The sequence below is a fragment of the Bufo bufo genome, chromosome 1 (genome assembly GCF_905171765.1).
Source record: "Bufo bufo chromosome 1, aBufBuf1.1, whole genome shotgun sequence".
Taxonomy (NCBI): domain Eukaryota; kingdom Metazoa; phylum Chordata; class Amphibia; order Anura; family Bufonidae; genus Bufo; species Bufo bufo.
Genome location: NC_053389.1, coordinates 54,516,701 through 54,539,178, shown reverse-complemented (window position 1 = coordinate 54,539,178; position 22,478 = coordinate 54,516,701). Strand labels below are relative to the sequence as shown.

The following is a 22,478-nucleotide window of genomic DNA, read 5'->3' as shown; positions in this document are numbered from 1 at the left end:
GCCTAAACCCTGGCTTTCCCTAAGATGAGCCCTATGTAGTGAACGGGGCGGTGGGATCACTAGTCCGCACCACTGACACTAAAAGGAAAACACCAAGGAGCGGACAGACAACACAGACAAACATATAATCCCAGGTGGGCGACAACAGCAGACAACAAAAGTCCAACAGGGATCCGGAGGGTAACGTCCTGGAACAACAACCAGGAATCTCAGCTACACAGCTCCAGTGGGTCAGTATAGAAGTCCAGGCAGGAAGCTCTATATCTGGCAACCAGAGAAGTGGGAGAGGGGAATATAAAGAGGTTGGGAGTGCTGGACAAGAAACAGCTGAGGAGAAGAAGCTACGGATCCCTGAGTGAGCCAAAAAGGGTTGCAAGGCAAACCCAGAAAGCTACCATTAATAAACAGCACTGTCTTTAGACATAGAGCGCGCAGCCACCCGCTGCGACTTCCTGACCCCGGGTATAACGGAGTCAGGCGTGGCTCTTGACACCCTCGTGACACACGCGCCTGCGCCGCCCACTTTATGAATGAAGCAGGCGGCGTGGGCGCATGACGTAGTGACTTACACTGCCAGCGCCCGTCCTCCCGGCCTGCCTCCTCCCTCCTCTCTGCTACCTACCGAGCACTTGTAGTTGTAAGTAGCGCTGATTATGCGATTACATTATATACACAATTAACTATTACAGAATACAGATACGATTATACAGTGAGCGGGGCCCGTGTAGTAGAATAGTCACTGCACAGGCCCGTTGTCATTATAAAAGCAGATGCGACCCCCACCCCTTGTATTGAGGGTCATTCACTACAGGGACACTGTTATGGAGAGGATCTGCGGATGACACATAGCATAAGATGCTATATATTAGGGATCGACCGATTATCGGTTTGGCCGATATTATCGGCCGATATTCATGTTTTTGCAAGTTATCGGTATCGGCATCTAAACTGCCGATACCACCGATAATGCTTACGCCGCCCGCCACCCGCTGCATGTGCCCGTCCGAAGTCAGTCCGGCCATGTCTTTCGGCTGCCAGTGCCAACTATCGCGGGAGTACAGGAGAGCCTACGCTTGTGGGCGTGTCTGCCTTCAACGTGCCGAACGGAACTCCGTAGCAGACGCTGACGTCATTGGAGGCGGTCACAGTGTTGGGCAGAGGCGAGAACCAGAGTGCCTGCGGCTGCCACCATTACAGTCTAGTCTAGACTCCATATACAGTTGTGCCATGGTAAAATAAATACGTGCGCCGTCATAGTTTACCTACGATCTGAATCACCTTATATACCTCAGGCTCATATACTATTATACAGTGTGTTATATCATGTATTCTATACCTCGACCGTGCTACATCATACACAGTGCCACATTATATAGTATGTAATTGTATTGTAATGTGTGTATGATGTAGTATGAGGTATATATAATACATATAACACACTGTATATGTGTTATATGAGGTATATAACACAGTATATGATGGTATACTATTATCAGGTATATAAGGACTCTAAGGAGTGTATGATAATAGTATGAGCGAGGTATATGATATATAACACTGTATGTGTGTAATATAATGAGGTATATATTAGGGATCGACCGATTATCGGTTTGGCCGATATTATCGGCCGATATTGAGGATTTTGAACGTTATCGGTATCGGCATCTATTTTACCGATATACCGATAACGTATTGGGAACACAGAACGCGCTGCTCTCAGCGCGTTCTGTGTTCCCTCCGCAGCACAGGGGAGAAGGAAGCAGTGTCTCCTCCCCCTGTGATGCTGCGGCCGCTGCCGCCAATGACAGGACGGAAGACAAGAGGAGGGGAGGGGCTGTGGCCGCTGCGCCACCAATGAAGATGAGTCTTTCATTAATTCAAATACAGGAGGCGGGAGCTGGCTGCAGAATCACATAGCCGGCTCCCGACCTCTATAAACGGCAGCTGCGGTCCGCGGTAGTTAACCTCTTAGGTGCCGCGGATCGCAGCTACCGCTCATAGAGGTCGGGAGCCGGCTATGTGATTCTGCAGCCAGCTCCCGCCTCCTGTATGTGAAAGAGAGGTATCTTCATTGGTGGCGCAGTGCGCCCCCCCCCCCCCCCCTCAAGCAGTGCGCCCCCCACCCCAATAGTAAAAACATTGGTGGCGCAGTGCGCCCCCCCCCTCAAGCCCCCTAGTATTAGTCATTGGTGGCGCAGTGCCCCCCCCCCCCCCCAGTTCTAATCATTGGTGGCAGTGGCCACAGGATCCCCTCTCCCCTGCTCCTCCGATCGGAGCCCCAGCAGTGTAAGCCTGGGGCTCCGATCGGTTACCATGGCAGCCAGGACGCTATTGAAGCCCTGGCTGCCATAGTCAGCTCCATGCTGCTGTGTGCACAGAGCACAGGGCAGCAGGGAGAGTGCGAGATCCTATTCACTCTGATAGAGATCTATCAGGGTGAATGGGACAAGGGTTCTAGTCCCTAAGGGGGCTAAAAGTTAGTAAAAAAAAAAAAAAACACAAAAATATTAAGTATAAATGAAAAAGATTTACAAAAAAAATAAAATAATAATACACGTTAACAATAAACATTAATTTTCAGCAGATTTGTGTAGGAAATTTTTTTTTTTCCTCAAAAATAAAAATACCCAGAATATCGGTATAAATTATCGGCTATCGGCCTGAAAGTTGACAAATTATCGGTATCGGCCCTAAAAAATCAATATCGGTCGATCCCTAGTATATATAAGGACTCCTATACCTCATTATATTACACACATACAGTGTGTTATATTATATCATATACCTCGCTCATACTACATCATACACTCCTTAGAGTCTTTATATACCTGATAATAGTATACCTATACATAGTTGTGTTATATATACCTCATGCTATTATACATATACAGTGTGTTATATATGTATTATATACCTCATACTACATCATACACACATTACAATTACATACTATAATGTGTGTATGATGTAGTATGAATATGAGGTATATAATACACACGGTATATGTATAATAGTATGACTATGAGGTATATATATATATATAACACACACATATTATGTATACTATTATCAGGTATATAAGGACTTTAAGGAGAGTATGATGTAGTTATGACTTGAGCGAGGTATTATACACTGTATATGTGTAATATGAGGTATGTATAAGGCCTCATGTACACGACCTTGGTGTGTTTTGCGGTCCGCAAAACACGGATGGCGTCTGTGCACGTTCTGCAATTTGCGGAACGGCACGGACACTCAGCCTTTAATATAACTGCCTATTCTTGTCCGCAAAGCGCAGACAATAGGACAGGTTATATATTTTTTTCGCGGGGCCATGGAACGTAGCAACGGATGCGGACAGAACACGGAGTGCTGTCTGCATCTTTTGCGGCCCCATTGAAGTTAATGGGTATGCATCTGAGCTGCCAAAAATGCGGCTTGGATGCGGACCAAAACAGCTATGTGTGCATGCCATGAAGCCTAAGAAGTGTATGATGTAGTATGAGGTTTAACACACTGTATATGTGAGGTATATATATATTTAATATAGTATACCTCATTATATTATACATATACAGTTACAGACTACAGTGTTATATATATATATATAATATATATATATACACACACCACAGCTCATATACTACATCGTACACTCCACCTCACAAGCTTTTATTGTTCTATATATATTTTACTCCCCCCTCAATTCCACATATTTCTTGCGCGCTGTTCCTTAATCTGTACTGTTCCTAAAAGGCTAATAGCACTAGTAGTCATGTTACCCTCTTCTTTCAATGCAGGTGGATGCACAAAGAAAAAATAAAAGTATAGTCTGGGACTATTTTAGTCAACCCTCCCCAGGACGGGCAATGTGCAACACATGCAAAATCAATGTGAGCATGGGATCTGCAAGTGCAAAAACAAAGAATACATCAAATCTTTGGACCCATCTAAGAATTAATCATGTTGAATTATTTAATAACGCAGAAAAAGAAAGGGAATCATCTCAAACACCAACTTTACTCCAGCCAAAAATAAAAGACCTATTTCAGAAACACACAAAGTGGCAAAATTCCGATGAAAGATCCCAACTTCTGGACAGAGCAATCACAGAGATGATGGTTACTGATAACCAGCCATTTACAATGGTGTCTGACTCTGGCTTTAAGCGCTTGATGTCCATAGTTGAGCCAAGGTACACACTGAAAAATGAAAAGTTTTACAGAACGGAAATGCTGCCAAAGATTCATCACAAGGTGGTTCAGAAAGTGAAAACAATGTTACAACCAGAGGACGCTGGCAATTCACTCTCATTCACTACCGACTGCTGGTCTGGATCAACAGAATCACTAATGAGTCTTACGTGTCACTTCATTGATAATGGATGGACAAAAAGGCAGTTGGTGTTGAACACAAAGGTGATGCAAGGATCCCACACTGGCGAGTACATTAAAGAAATGTTTCTAGGCATGCTTGATGACTGGGGGATAACCAAAGATCGAGTGCTGCTTGTGCTTCGAGACAGCGGAGCAAACATGGTGAAAGGAATGAAGCTTGCTGAAGTGTCAGATCTCAGCTGCATGGCACACACCCTGCAACTTGTAAATGATGGTGTGTCAAGCCAGAGAGCTGTGATCGACATAATTGCAATGCTAAAGAAGTGCGCAAGTCATTTCCACCATTCATTCATTGCCAAGCACCGACTGAGGTGCATTCAGTCAGACCTTGGCCTGCCCCAAAACAGCCTGATTCAGGCTGTTCCAACACGGTGGAACTCCACACTCCATATGCTACAAAGAATGCTGGAACAGAAGCGAGCTCTTAGCATCTATGCCGGTGAACATGGAGGATATTCTTGCCCTAATGCTGATCAGTGGGAGATTGTAGCAAATCTGATTCAGACCCTCCTCCCAATAGAGGAAGTGACCCTAGAGGTTAGCCATAACGACTCAAGTGTGTCATCCGTCATTCCATGTGTGAGAGTTCTGAAGATGCTTCTTCAAGAGAATGAAGGGCCCACTACACGAGGCATTAAAACGCTTAGGGAGGTCATGAAGGAAAGCCTCAACAAACGTTTTTTGAAGTATGAAGAGAATATAAACGTAGTGTTGGCATGTCTTTTAGATCCTCGATTCAAACATCATGCTTTCTCTTCTGATAATGTATTGAGCAAGGCAAAAGAATGGCTGACAGAAGATATGCAAAAGGAGGTGCAGGTTCTAGAAAGGTCACATCTGGAAGAGCCTGATGTTACTAGTCTGGAAGAGCCTACTACTAGTACTACTAGTCTGGAAGAGCAGGTTGATGATGCCACAGAAACATACAAATTCCCAAAAAGGAAACAAATGGAAAAAAGGCTTAAACATGGCCAAATTGATGCCATGTTCAGCGTTTTATTGGGGCCTCATGTAGAGGATTCTCTAACTATACCAAAAATCTGCCTTGATGATGAGGCTTCATCTTTATTTGAAAGAACCAGTGATCAATAGAAAGGACAATCCACTTGAGTGGTGGAAAGAAAATGAGGCACGCTTTAAAACCCTTGCTTCTTATGCCAGAAGATACCTTTGCTCTCCACCCTCCTCTGTACCTAGTGAGCGTGTTTTTAGTGAAGTCTCAGCAATCTACGAAAGGAACAGAAGCCGTTTAACAGGAGAGCATGCAGAAATGTTGTGCTTTCTGCACTACAATGTACTCCTTCTCAACTGGAAGTATTGAAGAAATTCTAAATATTCTCTCATTGTGTACCAAGGCGGGCTCTCGGCACATAAATGTGAAAGGATAAATTCCAGCACTGGAAAAATTTACCGTTGCACTTGCATTGTATTTATTTTTAATTTCATATCACAGGTTTCATCTTGTGGACATCACCTCCCACCATAACAGGTTGACATGTTTCGAATGTCCAGGAGGTTACAACTTAGGCTACTTTCACACTTTCGTTTTTCTTTTCCGGCATAGAGTTCCATCACAGGGGCTCTATACCAGAAAAGAACTGATCAGTTTTATCCTAATGCATTCTGACTGGAGAGCAATCCGTTCAGGATGCATCAGGATGTCTTGACTCTTCAGTTCAGTCTTTTTGACTGATCAGGACAGAGATAAAACCGCAGCATGCTACGGTTTTATCTCCGGCCAAAAAAACTGGCGACGGAACTGCCTACCGGATTTCTCTGCCGCAAGTGTGAAGGTAGCCTAAGAACGCTACAGTTTGAAACATGTCAACCTGTGGTGGTGGGAGGTGAATCAGGTGATGTCCACATTTGAACATTGTTGTTCTTTCTTGTTAGTTGTTACCTTTTGACTGATATTTAAAGAAAAAGAAGTGGTACAATTTGTTGTATTTGACTCGTATCACCAATGAAAAAGAAAGATTTACAAAAAAATCTAAATGTTAACAATAAACATGTTAATTTAACAGCAGATTTGTGTAGGATTTTTTTTTTTCTAAAAAAAAAACAAAAACTGAATATCGGTATAAATTATCGGCTATCGGCCTGAAAGTTCACAGATTATCGGTATCGGTCCTAAAAAATCAATATCGGTCGATCCCTACTATATATGTGTCATCCAAAGATCCCCCCATAACTGTGTCATCCAGAGATCCCAATAAGAGCCACCCACAGATCCCCCATAAGTGTCACCCACAGATCCCCCATAACAGTTCGCCACCCACAGATCCCCCATAACAGTGCGCCATCCACAGACCACAATTAGTTCAAAACCCACCAAAAGCACACCTATTGGTTCAAAATATTTTTTTTCTTATTTTCCTCCTCAAAAAACTAGGTGCGTCTTATAGGGCGAATAATACGGTATATATATATACACACATTTATTTATGGCTGTGTTTGATATATATATATATCTATATTTATTTATATGTGCTCTCTCTCTCTATATATATATATATTTATTAATTATGGGTATATTATTTATAAGCGTTGGTGGTATAGTGTCTCTAAATATCCTTTTTTTTAAATAATGGCACCCCATTTCGTTGGTGGTTGTAGTGGCTGCATGATTATTAGGCAAATACTTACCTAAATCAAGCACCCAGCGACGTCACTAGACTCTCCGCCTCCTTACCAGCGATGCCGGCTTCTTCTCTTCTGGGTGTAGGGCTGACGTTATCGGCGCAGGCGCACTGAGAAAGGAGCAGCCAAGCGAGCGTCCTTCTCTCAGAGCGCCTGCGCCGAATGAGGACTGATACGGCGCAGGCGCGGGATTTGAGCTGCAGGCCGGGCCAGCTGGAGGATGAGAGCGCTCGGTGGCCCTGTCAATCAAGTGGAGGAGGGGGCGTTTTTTCAGACCGAGGATGCGGCGGCTACCAGCAAGTAACCGCGCAACTTGCTGGTAGTGAAGTAATTTGCATATTATAAAAGTACGATTTTTACTGAAATTACAGCACAGCCAGAGGTAAGAGGGGTATATATGGAATCTGCGTACATTAGCAAATATATTAAGTCCAAAACTGAAAATTGGGATCCATTCGCACTACCATACTTCTGGGTCCGCAATTGCGGAACGGGTACAGACCCATTCATTCCAATGGGGCAGCAAAAGATGCGGACAGTACACGGTGTTCCATTCCGCAGCCCTGCAAAAAAGATAGAGCATGTCCAATTCTTAACCGCAATCGCAGGCGAGAATAGGCATTTCTGTCATGTGCGCTAAACATTTACAGTCGTGTGAATGTAGCCTAAAAGTATTGGCCCATCTCATACAATGGGGGCATATCGCTGGGATAAGCCCCCAAATGTCTGACAGGTGAATATCTTTAGACCGGAGCCCGCACTGCGCATGTGCGGCCGCTCTCCATTTATATCTATGGGAGTGCTGAACATAGCCAAGCAATGCGCTCGGCTATTTTTCGGAAGTGCCAAAGAAATGAATGGAAAGAGGCACTTCTATGGGGCTGACGGAAATAGACGAGTAGTCACAAAGAAATGAATGGAGGGCGGCTGCGCAGGTACAGAGCAGTCTTCTTCACTTTGTGGGCTCCGTTACAGACATAGACGCGAGAGGTGGGACCTGAACCTATCAGACATTGGGGGCACTAGCAATATGTCCCCAATGTATGAGATGACAGGTTTTGGTGGTGACATGTCCACAATGGATAAGTTGAGGGAAATTGTGGAGTCCGCACACCTTAATATAGTGGTGGGTGCTCGCAGAGGACTTGAGTCGTAAATGATGTATAGATAATCCACGGCACACCAATGTCTTTTGTTTTGCAAATTTATTATTGGTACAAAAAAATTCACAAGTTTGTCAATATATGACTGATCGCGCCATCATAGTAATATCAGCATAATATATCTTTGTAGGCCGTGATGTATCCCAACGTTTCGGTCCTGTCAAAGACCTTTCTCAAGGGATCTGTAAATAAATATAACGTTTTCAATAGCGTCTATATATGGCGACCATAATATACTGTTGACATGTGGTGAAAGGAAAACAATATAAGAATAGGATGAATCGTACATGTACGTCTATATGCGTGCCCGCTATGCCTGCACACACATACATATACATGTACATACACATGCATAAACATACATATAAGTCTCAGGTTCTGGCTGTAGTAAAAAGAGAGAGTAAGGGGTAGGTAAAGTAAGAGGGATGCAAGACAGATAAGGCAAAAGCTGTCTCTAAGAGAGGAGGGGATAGTGATCAGGACTGGGCTAAAAGCATGAACCATAACTAATCAATGGGGCATAAGATTAAATCAAGATTATATGTGTTGGATAGATTAGGTAAGTGTAATCAGCATAAAAAGAAGAAATCTCTGTTGCAGCAGAAGGAATATAAATATCGCATATGGACTCACCATGGCCGGGTAGCAAACGGTTTGAAGCAGGCGCTGTGTGTCTCACGTTTGTCTGTGTTTTAAACTCTGAGGCCGGAAGTCATGTGGGCTCTTTGCCCTGTGTCCGGGTTCAGCCGGTCACATGATCGTCAGTGACGTCATGTGAACCGCGTGACCGCGGGCCGCAGTTTGCGCATGCGCACTGGGTGCTGGGACAGAAATAGAAGATAGCTTGGTGCTGGCAATATATAACATGTTGTCTCTTGGAAAACGGGAATAATAGACTAGGGATCAGTCTGCTATTAGGTTGAAAGGAGGAAGAAGAGTTGTAAAGAAAGATATTGAAGATATTTTGAGGAGTATATATAGTTGGTTCTATGCTGACGTTTTAATTAAGAAGAATGGGGGAAATTGTCTCGGGTAAAGAAAAAGGGGTCACATACATATATAGGAAAAATGGTTTGAAGGATAATTAGACGATTGCTTCCATTTTCGTCGTGCTAGAACGTACAAGATGAAAACGTAAATAAACAAAAAACAAAAAACAAGAAAACAAAATAACAAAAGGCGAATAGTCACATTATATGGTTCTAGATTTAGTGGATACGTGTCTAGGCATATAGGTATCTAACATACTATAATCTTATACTATATTATGGTCTATGATGAGAGGGAGGGGTGGGGGAGAGGGATGGAGGAGGGGAAAAGGGGAGAGGGAAGAAAAAGGGGGGGGGGGAAAGGGAAAGGTTAATAGGAAAAAGGGTTGAGGAAAAATACGGGGGAAAGGAAGGGGGGGGGGGAAGGGGTTTTTTCTCACCAACTTGTATATGAACTATGATTATAATCCAACTAGGGAGCCTGAAATAAAGGAGAAGTATATGCATATTAATATCAAAGAAATAACATTATGATACCATATCAGTCCACAATACCGAAAACCAAGAATGAATATTTAAAGATTCAATATTTAAAGATCACAGTAAAAGTCACATTCCCGGTTGAGGCCTCTCGGGGATAAAGTGTCCAGTCGGTGTATCCAGAAACTTTCTCTTTGTTTCAATGTTTTAATCCTGTTGCCGCCTCTCCGTGGGGTATTGACTTGTTCCAAAACCTGATAGCGTAAGGATGAGATCTGATGATTGTGTTCTTTGAAATGTGCTGGGATTGGTAACAAAAACTGTTCTGTCCTGATGGTGGATTTATGTTTAGAAATGCGATTCCTTATCTGCTGCGTGGTTTCACCCACGTAACAAAGTCCGCACGGGCATTTAATTAAATAAACGACAAATGAGGAATCACAAGTGTAGTATCCTTTGATAGGGAATCTTTTGCCGGTGTGTGGATGTGTGATAAAGTTTCCTTTGATCACACTCGAGCACTGCGCACAGTGTAGGCACGGGAAAGTGCCATATTTCGGATTCTGTAAAAAACGCTGTTTTGGTGTTTTATTTAATGGTCCAATGTCTGCACGGATGAGGTGGTCCCTAATGTTTTGTGATCTTTTGTAACAAGTGATGGGGGGAGACTGAAATTCTGGGATCTCGGGGTATGCTTGTGATAGTATAGGCCATTGTTTTCTGATTGTTTGTTGGATTTTGGGAGCAAGGGGGTGGTATGTGAGGATGCATGGTATCCGTGGTAGGGGAGTGGTGGTCTGTGGAGTGGTTTGTTTGCATATTGCCGATACGTTGGTAATTAATTGGTCGGGGTAGCCTCTTTGTCTGAATTTAGATTTCATATCTAATTGTCTCTGTTGTAAAGTTGATGGATCTGTTACTATTCTTTCTAACCTTGTGAATTGAGATTTGGGGAGTGATGCTTTGGTGGCTCTAGGGTGGTTACTAGTATAATGGAGTAGGCTATTCCTGTCTGTTGGTTTATTGTAGAGGTCAAATTGAATGTGGCCGGATGGATCCTTCAGGACTAGGGTATCCAAAAAACTAATTTTCTCGGTATTGGTCATGATGGTAAAACCAAGTTCTGGGTAAATGTTGTCAAGGTAGTGATGAAAGTGCAAGGCACTTGACATGGGACCTCTCCACAAACAGAAAATATCATCGATAAATCGAAGCCATATTTTCGCATGTTGTTGAAAAAGATGGTGTGTGTAAACAAACTGTTCCTCAAAGTGGATCATGAAAGCGTTTGCGTAGGGCGGGGCTACGTTAGCCCCCATCGCGGTACCCCCGTTTTTGAACGTAGTATTGATCCCCAAAGAGGAAGTAGTTTTCCTGTAACACTAAAGTTAATAGAGATAGGCAAAATTCCTGTTGTGTGGGGGATAAAGTAGAGGCAGTGGCAAGTAAGTGTGCTGTGGCTTTGATGCCCTTGTCATGTTCAATAGACGTATAAAGGCTGTTGACATCCATGGTCAACAAGATGGTGTCTGGTTCTGGTTGGATCTGTTTAATTTTGGAGATGAAGTCATTGGTGTCTAATAAAAATGATTTTGACGTCTTGATGAGTGGGGTAAGTATACGGTCTAGGTAGATGGAGAGGGGGGACAGGATAGATTCTGTAGAGGCAACGATTGGTCTTCCAGGGGGGTTCTCAAGGTTCTTGTGTATTTTGGGCAAGATGTAGAAAACTGGGATTATTGGATGTTGTTTGGTTAAGTAAGTTGTTGTTTTGCTGTCAATTATGCCTAGTTCTTGGTAATGAGATAAGGTGGACTGAATTTTCTTGGCTAACATTAACCTAGATCTGAGATCAAAAAGCACATTCATGCCTCCTAGAACCTACCACCCAGCAGAAACCTATATCTCTTTCACACACCAATCCATTCTACAGATCATTAAGGCCCATCAGACTGGTAAATTTAAACACACTAATAATCTCCCCATAGAAGAACAAAGGGCTATCACGGAATTACAAACAAATCAGGACATCATTATTAAACCTGCTGATAAAGGTGGCGCAATAGTGGTCATGAACAAGTCGATGTACATTAATGAAGCGCAAAAACAATTGAGTGATTCTACTACCTATTTGCCATTACCATCTAATCCAACATTAATGTTAGCCAAGAAAATTCAGTCCACCTTATCTCATTACCAAGAACTAGGCATAATTGACAGCAAAACAACAACTTACTTAACCAAACAACATCCAATAATCCCAGTTTTCTACATCTTGCCCAAAATACACAAGAACCTTGAGAACCCCCCTGGAAGACCAATCGTTGCCTCTACAGAATCTATCCTGTCCCCCCTCTCCATCTACCTAGACCGTATACTTACCCCACTCATCAAGACGTCAAAATCATTTTTATTAGACACCAATGACTTCATCTCCAAAATTAAACAGATCCAACCAGAACCAGACACCATCTTGTTGACCATGGATGTCAACAGCCTTTATACGTCTATTGAACATGACAAGGGCATCAAAGCCACAGCACACTTACTTGCCACTGCCTCTACTTTATCCCCCACACAACAGGAATTTTGCCTATCTCTATTAACTTTAGTGTTACAGGAAAACTACTTCCTCTTTGGGGATCAATACTACGTTCAAAAACGGGGGTACCGCGATGGGGGCTAACGTAGCCCCGCCCTACGCAAACGCTTTCATGATCCACTTTGAGGAACAGTTTGTTTACACACACCATCTTTTTCAACAACATGCGAAAATATGGCTTCGATTTATCGATGATATTTTCTGTTTGTGGAGAGGTCCCATGTCAAGTGCCTTGCACTTTCATCACTACCTTGACAACATTTACCCAGAACTTGGTTTTACCATCATGACCAATACCGAGAAAATTAGTTTTTTGGATACCCTAGTCCTGAAGGATCCATCCGGCCACATTCAATTTGACCTCTACAATAAACCAACAGACAGGAATAGCCTACTCCATTATACTAGTAACCACCCTAGAGCCACCAAAGCATCACTCCCCAAATCTCAATTCACAAGGTTAGAAAGAATAGTAACAGATCCATCAACTTTACAACAGAGACAATTAGATATGAAATCTAAATTCAGACAAAGAGGCTACCCCGACCAATTAATTACCAACGTATCGGCAATATGCAAACAAACCACTCCACAGACCACCACTCCCCTACCACGGATACCATGCATCCTCACATACCACCCCCTTGCTCCCAAAATCCAACAAACAATCAGAAAACAATGGCCTATACTATCACAAGCATACCCCGAGATCCCAGAATTTCAGTCTCCCCCCATCACTTGTTACAAAAGATCACAAAACATTAGGGACCACCTCATCCGTGCAGACATTGGACCATTAAATAAAACACCAAAACAGCGTTTTTTACAGAATCCGAAATATGGCACTTTCCCGTGCCTACACTGTGCGCAGTGCTCGAGTGTGATCAAAGGAAACTTTATCACACATCCACACACCGGCAAAAGATTCCCTATCAAAGGATACTACACTTGTGATTCCTCATTTGTCGTTTATTTAATTAAATGCCCGTGCGGACTTTGTTACGTGGGTGAAACCACGCAGCAGATAAGGAATCGCATTTCTAAACATAAATCCACCATCAGGACAGAACAGTTTTTGTTACCAATCCAGCACATTTCAAAGAACACAATCATCAGATCTCATCCTTACGCTATCAGGTTTTGGAACAAGTCAATACCCCACGGAGAGGCGGCAACAGGATTAAAACATTGAAACAAAGAGAAAGTTTCTGGATACACCGACTGGACACTTTATCCCCGAGAGGCCTCAACCGGGAATGTGACTTTTACTGTGATCTTTAAATATTGAATCTTTAAATATTCATTCTTGGTTTTCGGTATTGTGGACTGATATGGTATCATAATGTTATTTCTTTGATATTAATATGCATATACTTCTCCTTTATTTCAGGCTCCCTAGTTGGATTATAATCATAGTTCATATACAAGTTGGTGAGAAAAAACCCCTTCCCCCCCCCCCCTTCCTTTCCCCCGTATTTTTCCTCAACCCTTTTTCCTATTAACCTTTCCCTTTCCCCCCCCCCCCTTTTTCTTCCCTCTCCCCTTTTCCCCTCCTCCATCCCTCTCCCCCACCCCTCCCTCTCATCATAGACCATAATATAGTATAAGATTATAGTATGTTAGATACCTATATGCCTAGACACGTATCCACTAAATCTAGAACCATATAATGTGACTATTCGCCTTTTGTTATTTTGTTTTCTTGTTTTTTGTTTTTTGTTTATTTACGTTTTCATCTTGTACGTTCTAGCACGACGAAAATGGAAGCAATCGTCTAATTATCCTTCAAACCATTTTTCCTATATATGTATGTGACCCCTTTTTCTTTACCCGAGACAATTTCCCCCATTCTTCTTAATTAAAACGTCAGCATAGAACCAACTATATATACTCCTCAAAATATCTTCAATATCTTTCTTTACAACTCTTCTTCCTCCTTTCAACCTAATAGCAGACTGATCCCTAGTCTATTATTCCCGTTTTCCAAGAGACAACATGTTATATATTGCCAGCACCAAGCTATCTTCTATTTCTGTCCCAGCACCCAGTGCGCATGCGCAAACTGCGGCCCGCGGTCACGCGGTTCACATGACGTCACTGACGATCATGTGACCGGCTGAACCCGGACACAGGGCAAAGAGCCCACATGACTTCCGGCCTCAGAGTTTAAAACACAGACAAACGTGAGACACACAGCGCCTGCTTCAAACCGTTTGCTACCCGGCCATGGTGAGTCCATATGCGATATTTATATTCCTTCTGCTGCAACAGAGATTTCTTCTTTTTATGCTGATTACACTTACCTAATCTATCCAACACATATAATCTTGATTTAATCTTATGCCCCATTGATTAGTTATGGTTCATGCTTTTAGCCCAGTCCTGATCACTATCCCCTCCTCTCTTAGAGACAGCTTTTGCCTTATCTGTCTTGCATCCCTCTTACTTTACCTACCCCTTACTCTCTCTTTTTACTACAGCCAGAACCTGAGACTTATATGTATGTTTATGCATGTGTATGTACATGTATATGTATGTGTGTGCAGGCATAGCGGGCACGCATATAGACGTACATGTACGATTCATCCTATTCTTATATTGTTTTCCTTTCACCACATGTCAACAGTATATTATGGTCGCCATATATAGACGCTATTGAAAACGTTATATTTATTTACAGATCCCTTGAGAAAGGTCTTTGACAGGACCGAAACGTTGGGATACATCACGGCCTACAAAGATATATTATGCTGATATTACTATGATGGCGCGATCAGTCATATATTGACAAACTTGTGAATTTTTTTGTACCAATAATAAATTTGCAAAACAAAAGACATTGGTGTGCCGTGGATTATCTCTACATCACAATGGATAAGTGACCACTGAAGCCAGTAGTGGCTGCAGCAGAGCAGGTGACCCTGCCACGGAGGAAGTAAACAAGCCGTGAACTGTAGGGTGGACACATGGGAGCCGGCAAGCAGGTAAATAGGACTCCCTCCCTCCTGGCCAGACCTACAAAGAGAAATGTTCCCCGCCACTGGGTCCGGGCTCCCTCGTCTGGTTTCCCCCGCTGACGACATCTGCTTTGACGCTGCTGTAGCCAATCGCTGGCCTCAGCGGTGACCTGCTCCTCTTGCGTCAGGTCAATTGGTCATGTGACACAAGGGGGGGCAGTTCACCACTGGAGCCAGTGGCTGGCTGCAGGAGCAGGAGTGTCAAACGGATGTTGAGTCCGCAGAGTGAAGGTCTCGGGGCGCAGTGGCGGGTAGCAGGTACATATACTTTCCTCTGCAGGTCTGACCGGGTGGGGGTTTCGCCCAAAAAAAAAGGCATCCAATGGAGAAAATCTGCAATAAACCAGTAAGATTTCTTATCAAACTTTCTCATCACTACCGTATTCTGCTACTGATTTTACCTGCGCAAATCTGCACGGAAAATCTGCAGGTGTGAACCTGGCTTTACTATTGAATTCTTCTTGGGGGGGGGGGATTTCATGGCGAGACCCTCTCCTTCCATACAATACAGGAAGGCGTCCTGTCTCTTTAAGAGGCGGAGTCACTGGACGTGCAAAGTGATGACATCCCCTTTAACGTCTGCTCTTAAAGGGATGGTCGTAAAGCCGCTGGAATGAGGTCCAATAAGGGGGGGAGGGATGGGAAAGAGGCGAAAGATGGCTGAGCGGCTCCCAGGGAGCTCTACCTGGTTGGCTGAACGTCTGGAGGCGCGGGCAGGAGACGGAGCGCCCTCCATGTTCTCTAACGGAAGCTGAACGGCTGTGTGCGCCGCTGCTCCGAGCAGAGCCCTCCCCGGACTGTGGAGCGAGCAGGACCGGGAGCCGCCGCCGCCGCCGGAACTGCAGCTGGCACTCCGCGGCCCGGGCATAAACGTAAGGAAAGCGGGCGAGTGGTGAGAGGAAAGGGGAATCCCGCATTGTGCCCTGAGCGAAAGCAAAGCGCGCGGCAGAAGTGTGGCCCTGGCGGCGCGCCGTAGTTATCAAAGGCATCCGCTCTTGCCAGGCTCAAATATGAGGAGAGCGGCATCAAAAAGGGGCGGAGCCAGGGAACTGGCGATGGTGGTGGATGCGCCAGAGGAAGGGAATTAAGAAGTGGCGTAGTTGCCCATAGCAACCTTTCCCGCCTTTCATAAGCCCTGTAGAAAATCGAAAGCAGCAATTGGGTTGCCATTGTCAACTGCTTTGCCTCTTATAGCCCCTTCTGCTTCGCGACTGAGTTCACGTCTGCACAGGAGCCGCCCTCGCGGTTCCAGCGCGACATTTAATTCCTTCGCGACCGTGCCCCCTATTTCGGTGGTCGGCATATATACGGATGCCTTCCGCGTGCACTCCACGTTTTTCTCCCTCCTGTCAGAAGCGGTGATTATTCTCGGCCGCCGGATGGACCAGAATAGTACGGATCCGCAAAAACGATGGATAAGCAGACGGATGAAAAAAAATGCCGCCGTGTGCGTGAGGCCTAAAGTCTATGTCATGGTGTAGAATTTAAAAGGGTATTCTTGGCGGTCACTTGGCTATTTTTAGAACGGCCATAGCGGTGAATGGAGGGTGGGTGCGGGTCCCAAAGTCTGAGATGGGTATAACCCTTTAACCGAATGCTATGTAGTGGTATTCGTCACCTTTAGGGTCCACTCACACGTCCGCAACGTGTTTTGCGGATCCGCAAAACACTGACAGCGGCAATGTGCGTTCCGCATTTTACGGACCGCACATTGCCGCCTCTAATAGAATATGCCCGTTCTTGTCTGCAACTGCGGACAAGCATAGGACATGTTCTATTTTTTTTTTCAGGAACGGAATTGCGGACCCGGAAGTGTGGGTTCGCAATTCTGTGTCCGGGCAGCCCCATAGAAATGAATGGGACAGCAATTCCGTTCTGCAAAATGCGGAACGAAATTGCGGACGTGTGAAAGGACCCTTAGGGTTCCAGTGGAAGATAGAAATTATGCGTGTAAGACCTCATGAGCACGTTCGTATCCGTTTTTTGTGGTGTGCAAAACACAGATACCGTCCGAGTGCATTCTGCATTTTGCAGATCGGTGCGTCCTGCCTGCTGTTAGAAATGCTTATTGTCCGTAAAAAGGACAGTACTGGGATATATACTATATTTAGGCTACTTTCACATTTGCGGCAGAGGATTCCGGCAGGCAGTTCCGTCGCTGGATCCTGATCCGTCTGACAAATGCATTGACATGCCTGATCCGTTTATACGGAACACTCGTGGCCGGATCCGGCATTAATGCATGTCAATAAGAAAAAATGCCGGCAAATGTTCCGTAATTTTGTATGGAGATCATAAAACCGTAGCATGCTGCGGTATTATCTCCGTCCTGAACAGTCAAAAAGACTGAACTGAAGACATCCTGATGCATCCTGAACGGATCGCTCTCCATTCAGAATGCATGGGGATAAAACTGATCAGTTCTGCGCCAGCCACATGGACGGTGCCAGTGCATATACCGGACAGGCGGACGCTTTTTTGGCCTCAGTCCGGCTCATGTAAACCTATGGACATGTGTAGTGTGTACGTTGGGAGCTTTCCCGGCCTAGATACTATACGGACATCACAAGTGGTGATGTGAACATGGTCGCCGCGGAATGGTCTCGCGTCATTGGTGTCCGTCGTGTGATGGATCCGGCGTTGTCGTGGTTTTTGTTACTGATAGATTTCAGGATTCAGATGTGACAAATCGCTGATCTCCGAAGGGAGTAAACTGCGTATAGTTCTTGATGTCAACAAGAAATAATAAAACAGGGATAGGGGGCCCTAGAGTAGGGGGGCCCCCCACAACATAAAGAGGCGCCACCAGTCAGTCGTCAAACCAAACGCATTGACTATATATAGATATTATATAAACCACAATATGTGGTAGATCTGCAGAATTTCTGAGTATCCTACTCCAAAGTGCCAACGCGTTTCCCCATTAGGCGATGGCTCATCAGGGGACAATGTGAGATGCCTTACATACTAAAAACCTATATATCAGATAAGTACGTATAGCTAAATAGTGGACGCCTGTATTGGTGGTTCAGGGTCCTTTTTATGTTGAAAAAGGAGGTGGTGTACTTTGCGGAAGCCTCAGACGTACCGTGGATATGCAGTCTAAGATGCGTTTATATACGGTATACTGAGATTCCTATCCCTCATTGCCTCAGTCCTGATTAATATCTATTGGAAACTCCAGGATGGACACGGTTGCAGAAACGAGGATCACAAGGTAGACCAGAAGCCTCCTAGGACGCCCCCCTGTGGAATACCAGGAGTTATGTAATTAGGCTTTAGAGGTCTGTGATGGGATAGGAGACCATAAGGCTGTGTGAGGGGATTGAATAATCCAATTACGAGGTCCATAGGGAGAAAATCAGTGGATATATTGGATGATATTACTGTGGAAACGTTAAAATGACGCACCCTCAAAGTGATGTAGCATTGGATGTAGCCTTATTTCCCCCTGGCTGTGGAAGCAATACTTACATAACTCCTGTTATTCCACAGGGGGCGTCCTAGGAGGCTCATGGTCTACCTTGTGATCCTCGTTACTGCAACTCTGTCCATCCTGGAATTGCCAACCTCCATAGGTATTAATCAGGACTGTGGCAATGAGAGATAGGAATCTCAATATACCGTATAAGCGGGTCTTAGGGTACTTTCACACTAGCGTTTTTGTTTTCCGGTATTGAGTTCTGTCACAGGAGCTCTATACCGGGAAAAAAAACTGATCATTTTTATTCTAATGCATTCTGAAAGGAGAGCATTCCATTCAGGATGCATCAGTTCAGTCTTACTTTTTTTGGACGGAGAAAATACCGCAGCATGCTGCAGTTTTATCTCGGGCCAAAAATACTGATCACTTGCCGGATCCAGGCATTAATTTACATTGAAGTGTATTAGTGCCAGATCCGGCATTGTGTTCCAGCAAAACGGATCCGGCTTTCCCGTCTGCACATGCGCAGACCTTTAAAAATGCAACAAAAAAAAATTAATACCGGATTGGTTTTCCCGGATGACACCAGAGAGACTGATACGGTGTTTCAATGCATTTGTCAGACGGATCCGGATTCGTCTGACAAATGCTATCAGTTTGCATCCGTATTGCCGGATCCGGCAGGCAGTTCCGGAATCCTCTGCCGCAAGTGTGAAAGTAGCCTTAGACTGCATATCCACGGTACGTCTGGGGTTGTACTTACAAAAAAGGTGTGGCTGAAAGTTTGAGAAGGTTTTGTATACTAACCGTATTATGTTCTACTGTAGGTTTCCTATAATCTGTTATCTAACTTACAACACTGAATGGATCCTGAAGTGTGGAAAATGGCGGCAACCAGCTTCAAAATGATGAATCCTCAAAAAGGCATATTTGCACCAAAAAGGCTCCAAGTAAATCGTGACCAGTTCATATCTACCGAAAGACTTAAGAAGCCAACCAATCTTGTGTTTAGTGAAGAATATATTACAGTAGAAGATAAAGCTATACATGCCCATGGTAAAACCAGTTGTGCAAAAGTGTTCAAATCCGTTGAGCATGGTGAAATAAAAACTTGTGTTCGGCAAAGGGAAATGGTCTATAAACCATCTGTAGTTAGGACTGACTTAATGTCTAAGAGCTTAGCACTTAAAACCTCTGGAGTGGAGTCTCAGAATGTGAGGAAGTTGCCCTATGAGGTACATCATAAAAGACTCCCTATTCTGGTGCGCGACAGTGGTCACACTTTTATTCCACAAAGACAAGAAAGGAGCTCAGCACTTTTGAGACAAGATGGAAGGATCAAATGCAGTGAAGTAAAAAATCTAGTTTCAAACCATTGCGCCAAGACTAAAAGTATCAAGACAAATGTTCTCAAAGAAGAACCAATGTTCCAAAGTATTGGAGATGCTCAATGTCGTGAGGGCGATCTTCAAAAAGGAGTTCCTTTTAATGATTCCAATAAGACGTTCCTAGTAAAAAACATTCCATACCGTAGTGACACCAGTGACCCGTGTAAAAGGATAAAGATAAGTAATGTAACCTCGGTGTGTAATGTAGGGAGAATATGCCAGAAGGTGGTGGATGAACTGCCACGTAGGCAAATGCCTACCATAAGTGGTGCACAGACCTATAGTGATGTTTCGTGTAAGACTGCAACAAATGGTATTCTGAAGGATAAATGTAAAAGTCCACCACCTGATGAAATAAAAGGAGGGATCACAAACAAAGAAAAGAACAAAAGCGAAGGAAGCTCTACGCGCAAACGATTTCTGCTTATTGACAGTCAAGGAGTGCCGTACACGGTGGTTGTAGAAGAACCTACAGATGGTACACCCACTGAGGTCTCCAAGTCTTTAGCCCCGCGGAAGGTCTATAAATGTCCAGTGTGCTTTAGAATATTTGAGTATCTTTCCTATCTGCAGCGGCACAGCATTGCTCACTCCCAACAGAAGCCTCACGTCTGCAAGGTCTGTGGTAAAGCCTTTAAAAGAACTTCACATCTCACCCGACACAAGTACACTCATTTTGGCGGGAAACCTTGTCACTGCCAAATATGTCAACGCAGATTTCGAGACATCGGTGAGCTCACGCGTCACCTGCAGAGTCATACAGGAGAAAAAAAATCACTAATCTAAAGTTCGCAATGCACTTTCCTGAACCAAGCATTTTTCAGCGTCGTATCCTTGCAAAACACGTTAAAGGATAATGGAGATGCGGGAAACGGACTTTCACGTGTTTCACAGAAGTTGGACCGCAATAATTTTGTCAAATAAGGTGTATACAAAGGGAAAGTATAGTGACGAAGATTACTGATCGTGTACAGAGATCATGTTTTTCCAAAGATCGTATTAATGTTTGAGCGTTGTCAACCGGTCATGAAGGGTATGTTCAGATGGAGTTTTTTGGGCGTTGGATTTCACAAAATTGCCTCCCATTTTGTTTTCATGCGGACGAGGATTTTTCACATGTGGTTTTCCAGACCATGCCAACAATGTACAGGTCCATTATTGGCACGGGTTCCTCGCAAAGCTACAGTTGGAGCCTGCTTGTGGTTTGGCTCCATTCAGTGGAGCTAAAGTGAGAGCGGATCCGCGTCATTCAAAAAGAAAACCCACGGCAACCCATGTACAAAATCCCTCGCGTGAACCTAACCTAAAGGGAACCTGCCATTGACCCATCTAAAGTTCCACCACTACCCTATTTAGAGAGCCATGTATCCACGTGTGAAACAGTTGAATTGGTTTCGAATTTAGCAAAAATTCGGATTCCAGACGAATGCGAATCTTTTGCGATTTGATCCAGACTAATCTCTCGAAATGGCATCTACCATTTCACAGGTCAGAAGAAGAAGGCATCATTTGTGGACCATGTTTTAATTTTAAAAATAAAATCTGACAGTGTAGTGAGTTTTTATAATAGTAGTAAAGGACCGGCACTCACTTTTGTAGTCTTGCAAATATTTTCTTTATTGCCACATGTTTATATTTGTGACGCGTTTCGGCACAGACTGTGCCTTTGTTAAACGGTGGCAATAAAGAAAATATTTGCAAGACTACGAAAGTGAGTGCCCGTCCTTTACTTACTATTATTTACATGGGACGCCAATCCTAGGACACGTGCACCGCCACGCTACTCCAGTGTAGTGCGTTTGTCACTCTTTTCAGGGTCCTTTCGATGCAAATTGAGTTTATTTGTAGCTGAACTGAATCAAATCTATTAACCGATTTGTTAAAATCGTACCTGAAACGAATTTCAAAAAATTTGCTCATCTCTTGTCCTTATCTGTATAATTAAATAGTGGCCACAGCACTAGTCCTAATGGCTTCTTTTTTTTTGGGGGGGGGGGGGGGGGGGGGGGGAAACATCACCAAGTTGATCCCTCTCCACCCAAGGATCTGTATTCTGGTATCTAATATAGTTGAAGACAGCACACCAATGACTTTTTTTTTTGAATTATCGCTTCTTTTATTTAGTTTATTTCAACATCCGTATCGTGCAGTGCGGGCGATCAAAGGAGCCATAACTGATTTGACGAGCCATTCGCAGTTTTACTGTACCGGCCGTACGTACTGACACGTGCGTGGCTTAATTTTTGAGACCAGCATATGCTACTGGCAGAATCAGGCTGAGCTTAATCAGAACTGTCAACTGATTGGTTTCAGGTCCGATTCTAACCAATTTCAAGAAATTTGCTCCTCTTTAGTCCCCATGTGTACAATAAGTAACT

At 44.0% G+C, this 22,478-nt stretch overlaps 2 protein-coding genes across 2 annotated transcripts; both read left to right on the top strand.

Moving 5' to 3' along the window:
- The first annotated feature begins 3,869 nt into the window (after nt 1–3,869).
- Nucleotides 3,870–5,718, top strand: LOC120987449 (zinc finger BED domain-containing protein 4-like). The gene is given in 3 exon segments (XM_040415900.1): nt 3,870–5,210; nt 5,301–5,429; nt 5,431–5,718. Coding segments are annotated over 3 exon segments (1,758 nt in total).
- A 9,986-nt stretch (nt 5,719–15,704) lies between these two features.
- LOC120995156 (zinc finger protein 778-like) lies at nt 15,705–21,776 on the top strand. Its single transcript, XM_040424180.1, has 2 exons — nt 15,705–16,160; nt 19,540–21,776. The coding sequence occupies exon 2, from the start codon at nt 19,576–19,578 to the stop codon at nt 20,884–20,886; it is 1,311 nt and encodes a 436-aa protein (XP_040280114.1). The 5' UTR covers nt 15,705–16,160; nt 19,540–19,575; the 3' UTR covers nt 20,887–21,776.
- Nucleotides 21,777–22,478: the final 702 nt, after the last annotated feature.

Excerpts from the sequence above, each read along its gene's own strand:
- LOC120995156 (XM_040424180.1), top strand. The coding sequence starts at position 19,576 with ATGGATCCTGAAGTGTGGAAAATGGCGGCAACCAGCTTCAAAATGATG.